Genomic DNA, 7,001 nt, shown 5'->3' with positions numbered 1-7,001 from the left:
TTATGATTAACAATAGTTTAAGTTGTTACCCGATTATCGATCACCTAGGAAAATAGTTGCGTTGTGGTATGTATGCCACAAACTTATAACAAACTTCGTCATTACTGGTACAAGCTCTCAAGTGACGAAACTCCTACAAGATTAAGACTATTCTCCTTCAAATTCATGCATTTGAGCTTAAAATGTGGAACTGTTCAAGCATTGTTCAGATCTATATTAGAATTTATGGTTTGTGTTTGATGTGTTTTTCATAACATATTCTCCGTTCATTTAAAAAAAAATTGTTAAAAGTTAGTATGGATGTAAGTATTTATAAGGTTAGACAAAGGAATGAAGGGTGCAAATTAGGCTAAGTTTTTGGGCCTCGATCCGCGTCCAACTCACATAGCTCGCTTATTTCACGATGTGCATTATTTTCAACAAATACTACTAGGAATATAGCACCCATTCGACGCTACTTCGTGCCTAGGGATGGAAATATCCAGTGGATGATCTAATAATCTGGTTACCCGCTCTAATTTAATGGATGAAAATCCGAAATAAATGGATGAAAAGCGGGTGATGGGTGAAGCGGGTGATGGATGCGGGTGATGTTTTTTCATCCATCACCCAACCCACCACCCGTTTATCACCCGATCCATCACCCATTTATTTTATATATATTATTTTTATTTTTGTTTTAAACATAAAAATGTGTTAGTAAATCCATTATTTATTAAAGTTAGTGTTTGTTTAACTTTTTTTGGGTTACAAGTTATGCATGATGAGAAACAATTATATGTTTCGGTAGTAAATTTAGGTATATAAGATATTTTATTTGGTTAATTATTATGCATATTCTTAGGTGGTGAATTTGTAGTGGTTAATAGTTTTCACCCGAATATCACCCGATCCACCCATTTCACCCGCGGGTGATGGATGGACGGAATGCGGGTGATGAGTAAAGCGGGTGACGGATGGACCGGGTGGAGCGGATGAAAGCGGGTGATGCTCCACCCGATCCAAATCCCATCCATTTCCATCCCTATTCGTGCCTTGGTGTATACTGTTATTCAAGAGCTATTCAACCCGTTACTCAACCGTCATAGTTATTTTTTGTCGAATAGGGCCTATGTAGTTACTCTGTACTTGTATAATTTTGGTATTTCAATTCGTGACGCTTAAAGCTACTACTGACGTTTCAGTACAAAGCAGTAATTAGAGTTTTTGGAGCTTAAATCTCTTCCCGAGGATTCCCATGGATAAATAGAAGCAAAAACAATTTTGCAATTGTCTTGATTAAGAAAAGAAACGAGATTTAATTAAGAAACAATATTTGCTTGTTTATGTATATAAGCATGCCACCATTACAGCCAGTCCATAGCCAATTAGCCAAATCACAATTTGTTGATCAAAATACTTGCTAATATATATGAAAAAGGAGCTAATCTAATGATATAATTAAATACAATTCCTGTGTATCCAATCCTAAGAAATTTCACTAAAATGCAATCCCTCCCTCAAACTTAGTAAAAGAAATTAAAGATTTTCATCAAACAGTCTTAGTAGCCTGTCCATTATTACTACCCTTACCCATCTCAAGAGCATAACCACCATGAGGAAGATCATCATCAGGAATATACTTACCCCAATACCAATGATTCTTCCAAACAATGCTCATTTCCTCAATAGGAATTCCCCTAGTCTCGGGCAAGAAGAAGTAGACGAACACAGACATGATCACGACAAAGAAGGCGAAGAAGAGGAAGAGTCCGAACTTGAAGTGGCAGAGCATAGTGAGGAATACTTGGGCTATTACGAAGGTGAAGAACATGTTGACTGATACGTTGACACTCTGAGCTGCTGATCTGATCTCTAAGGGGAAGATTTCTGAGGGTACTAACCAGCCTAGTGGACCCCATGACCATGCGAAGGCGGCTACGTAGATGCATATGAAGAGGACTACTACTATGGCGTACCATTCTGGGAGATTCTCGGCGTTTCCACTTACTCCGAATTTCACTCCAATGAATATAGCTACAACTATCTGTAAACATAATAACAACAGAAAGTATAAACATCAGATTTTTCAAAAGTATTAGTAGCTTTATATATCTGTAGTTTGTTGTGTTCGAATTATTTTTACACAGAATAAGTTCAGATAAAGTAACATAAGTTCAAGTAAGACAAATTCAGACAATATAAGTTTTGTTCAAACATTCTCTCACACACACATTACTTTATTCAAGACAAAATGAGTCATTTATAGATAAAATAAGTTTAGTAGATTTGATGGAAATGCGGGTCGGGTCAGGTTCAGATCGGGCCACGACCAAAAAGTCAGCCCACCAGCCGAACTGGGGAAAAATTCGGACGTTTGTGCCTAAAATCCGCTATTTTGGACCAAAATAGCGGGCTTCTTGGCCATTTTCGGGATAGGCCTTTATAACTAAACTCTCACTTATAACTCAAATTGAATTGGGTCGGACCACTTTTATAACTCAAATTTCACTTATTAGTTACCCAAAACCCAACAAAAACAATTGAAATCGAGTCGGGCCAAGTCTAATGTTTTTTTCCCAAAATCCCGTTATTTTTCAGGTGAAGACGGGCCAGACTTAAAGATGATTAAGTCTAATTCAGACAAAATAAGTCGAATAGTACGGAATCGTAGAGTGAAAGCTAGGCGCACTATTCTCACAGATACTACCATGTTCGTTGCCTTAAACATAAAAATCTTAGCGTAATTAAGCAAAGCAAAGCCTTAAACATAAAAATATTAGCATAATTAAGCAAAGCAAAATGATGAGAAAAGAGTCGTGATTAATTAGTACCTGACAAATGAACATCTGAACACCACCCTCAAGGAAGAGGAACCTACGACCCCATTTATCAACACCATAAATAGAAACCAAAGTAGCCAACACATTAACACCACCAGTAATAACAGCAGACATAAGCGAAGCATTATCCTTAAACCCAATCGTCTTAAACAAAACCGGAGCATAGAACATAATCACATTGATACCAGTAAGTTGCTGGAAGAAAGGGATGGCAATAGCCATAGTAAGATGAGGCCTATACTTCCTCTGTAACAGATTCCTCCAAGGGTTATCAACCTTCTTAGAGGACTCACTTGCAGCCACTAGGTCGTTAAACTCGTCTTCCACATCGTCGATACCACGGACTCTTTTGAGCTTCTGCATTGCTTCATCAGGTTTACCACGCTCGATTAAAGAGTTTGGGGTGTCAGGTAGGATTAAGGAACCTACACTGATGATTATGGCGGGAACCATGGCTCCTCCTAAGCTTAATCTCCAGCCTAAATCGTGGAGTTTGGCGAAGAAGTAGTTGAGGATGTTGGCGATTAATATGCCTATGCAAATTGAAAGTTGGAAGCCGATGTTGAGGGATCCTCTGTATTTGTATGGTGCCATTTCTGATAGGTATAGTGGTACTGACTGTAAATTATCCACATGATTAAGCATGAATTAATTGGAATGCCATCGGTAAATAATACTTTCCTCTATTTCAGTATTTCTGTATACATGTAACACACCCTCTTAGCATGCATTTTACTAAGGTGATTAGAGAAAGTAAACGGGCATATCAATACCTAGTATTTAAAAAGGAAGATCATGGTTTATTAAATGACATGTGTTATCCCATCTTTCCTATATTAATTTGTTTTTTTTTTCAAGTTTTCCTTTTATTGTTTGTTTCACAAATTATTTTATAGCTTTAACCCAACAATTCATCTTCCTCGTTCAAATTCAATTCACCATTTAATTCATGTAACTTTTCCCCCATCTCCCTCTTTAACACTCGATATTAATCCATCATCTAATTTGTATATTTTTTCTACTTTCAACCCACGGAAATCACAAACTCTCAAAAAAATTAGCACTTTAAAAAACCGCTTAACAACCACTATATCTCATAAGCTAGTTAACTAAAACAATTTTACCATTAATAAGAAGAAAGGGTGACAAAACGGTGTGTTACGATTATAAAGAAAGGAAGGAAGTAATCAATACTCAATACTACGAAGGATATAATTCTATTTTTACCACGTCTTAAATTAATAAGGAACTTTCAAATTAAACAAGTTAGGTTTTGAATTGTGTTATACTCCGTGTATCCTAAATTAACAATCATATGTCAAAAAAATAACAATCCCAAATTGGTAGAGTTGCAAACCTTTACTTCAAAAAGTTAACTTCACTCAAATACGATATGATATCATAATTCGATTCCTTCAAAATGACCCAAATATCAAATGTATAAGGCTTATTTATTAAAATAAAATTTAATATTTTATAAAAGTCCGGTAAATATCATGGTCAGTTTTCAATTTATGGTTTCATGATTTTTAAATGGATTTAAGTTAGATTACAAACTCGGATATTTTTACCCTTTGAAAACTGAGAATTAAAAATAGAAAATGTTTTGTGATTTTCATAATTTTCTTTTTAGTTTCCAAAAAAGAAAGGTTATTTCTTTGTCTAGCTGCACCTTGCGAGCACATGAACCAAAAAGAAAACCATAATTATATTCTGAAACTTGTAAGGTTACAACCAATGAATGATGAGATCCTTTTAAAAGAGTAACGGATAGAGAGTGATTATTTTGGTTAAATCGAAAGCTTTTGGGACAAGCAAAAGTTAATTATCTAGTGGATGGACCACAAGAGGCATAGATTAGGCAAAGTGATTTTGATAATAAATCAGCAATTGTACATAACCAAGATAGTTTAAACTTATAAGATATGATTAAATACTATTTTTACATTTGATTTAATTAATGATGTTGAAAATTTAACACAAGTTGATACAAAAATAAAATAACGTTACTTATTTTGTCCCTACATCACTAGTCATTATCCTAAGAAATTTCTAATTTTGTCATTTCATAACTTTCTATATTTATGTAAGTAAACATGAGTGATGTGTGTAATTAAATATCTTTAAATTGGCCAACGACTCCTTGAATTGAATTCAAAGCCAGTAATAATAACTATTTAAATTATTAAGAAGAAAGGGTGCCAAATAAATAGGTTGAAACTTGAAACAATGAACCTGTTTGAACAGCTAATTTTTGCTTGTTCATAAATAGTGCATGATGGTGTAGATATGGAGAATTGGCAATATGTATTATTTAAGTAAGAGATGAAATCAAATAAAATCACAATAATTATATCCTTGAATAAAGTAATAAATCAATTTTTTCTTTAAGATAATTATTTGTGGAGTAATTTCCATTTTCTTTTGATATATTGTAGATCTAATTCGACAGTGTTTCGACTTGCGAACCTAAATGAAAGTCGTAGCATTTTAAACAACATTAAGATAAATTTGTTATTTTGAAATTACAATTTCAGAAACCGATGATTTAGATAAAGTCTACCGAATTCATTTAACATAACATTCCGCTAATTAGTGTTCAGATAAGTCTACAGGATTTATTTAACATATTGTTTTGCTCCAATATCCTTGTAAAAAACAACACTATTTGGTAATTGGAACTCGAAAATATCCAAAATCCATAATCACAACTAAAATGAACAAAAGGTTAAGAGTACAAACATAAAACATTATTTTTTGAGAAGTTAACAGGACAAAACCAAACAGAATCTTGAACAGAGTAGACAAAAACCATGTGAAAAATAAAAATAAAAATATCCTGTCCAACACCCAACCCAAAAGAAAAAGAAAAAGTTACAATTTGAAAGTTTCCCCAAAACAAAAAAAAAAAAAAAAAAATCACTAAAAATTGAAATAAAAAATGTCCAAATTAGAGAGCAGTGAATTTCTGGCCTAATAACAAATACTCCGTATTAATTATTAAGGGTTTGTGTGCAATAGTATACTCCAATAATTCGGACTAAAATACATAATTAAGACAAAGAACAACCCAAATATCACAAAAACAAAAGGAAAATAAATCAAGAAAAGAGAAAATTACCTGATTGGCAAATCCAACACCAAAACCCAGCAAAATACGACCAACAATAAGCATAGCAACATCTCTGGCAAAAGCATTAATGAGAGCACCAGCACAGAAAAGAATACCTCCAAATAACATGGAAAGTTTTCTACCCAGTTTTCTTGTTACATAAGAAGCCACTATTGAAGCAATTAAAGCAGCCAAATACAAAGATGATGTGAACAATGTTAATGTCACACTATCAAATTTGCAGTACTGATTTGTTGATTTATCTAGTGCTTCTTTTCTGTATACTGATGGGAAAAACTTCTTCAAGAAATCCGGCATCGATGTTACTCCACCTGAAACACAACAATGGCGGAGCCAGAATTTTTAAGCCAAGTTGTTCGCATTATAAATTTTCTAATAATTACAAAAGCAGTATAAATTATAAATGGGGACGGAGATTTAAACCTAATACCTATTATGCACAGGTCATAAATCTTAACCACTAGTTAGTTACCTGAAATTCCGATGTCATAGCCGAAGATGAGACCACCCATGGCCGCAACAATGCATGTTGCGAGGACGTAAGGGGTGAGTTTTCCGGGGTATTCTTTACCCCCTTTCGTTACGAAGCCGGCCGCCGGCATTTTTGTTCTTGTTGCTTGACAATAGAGAGAGTTGGGAGAACAGAGGAAAGGAAAACAGAGGAAAATGGAGAAGAGAACAATAATGGTTAAGAGTAAAAAAAAAAGAGTTGGATAATTGAGAGAAGAAGTTTGGAAAGGGGGTTTAAATAGAAGGAAATATTTCGTATTATGGTATTTTTAGTCGTCGTTTAAGGAAAGAGACTAGCTAGCTGTCGATGATGATTTGCTTAGTACTCCGTATGCATTATTGTATAATTATACGTATTTATTTTTGTTTATGGGTATTATGTACGTATATTTTAATTGTAATAAATAATTTAAGGATAAGATTAGTGAGATGTGGTGCGTTGACTTGGAATTTCCCAAGTTTTGTGCTTAATTGCATGCAAAATTCTCGCCAAACGGAACCCTTTATGTGTGAAATTGGAACGTTGGATGGATGTG

General features: G+C 34.1%; 1 protein-coding gene across 1 annotated transcript; it reads right to left on the bottom strand.

The window, feature by feature from the left end:
- Positions 1 to 1,296: 1,296 nt before the first annotated feature.
- Positions 1,297 to 6,684, bottom strand: LOC110785662 (sugar carrier protein C). Its single transcript, XM_021990144.2, has 4 exons — positions 6,428 to 6,684; positions 5,944 to 6,266; positions 2,814 to 3,440; positions 1,297 to 2,026 (listed from the first exon to the last, which is right to left on the bottom strand). Exons 1-4 carry the CDS (start codon positions 6,555 to 6,557, stop codon positions 1,532 to 1,534), a joined length of 1,575 nt encoding a protein of 524 aa, XP_021845836.1. The 5' UTR covers positions 6,558 to 6,684; the 3' UTR covers positions 1,297 to 1,531.
- Between the last annotated feature and the right edge of the window lie 317 nt (positions 6,685 to 7,001).

The sequence above is a fragment of the Spinacia oleracea genome, chromosome 6, assembly GCF_020520425.1.
Source record: "Spinacia oleracea cultivar Varoflay chromosome 6, BTI_SOV_V1, whole genome shotgun sequence".
Classification (NCBI taxonomy): domain Eukaryota; kingdom Viridiplantae; phylum Streptophyta; class Magnoliopsida; order Caryophyllales; family Amaranthaceae; genus Spinacia; species Spinacia oleracea.
The sequence above is the reverse complement of the archived record's forward strand: the minus strand, read 5'-3'. Positions and strand labels throughout refer to the sequence as shown.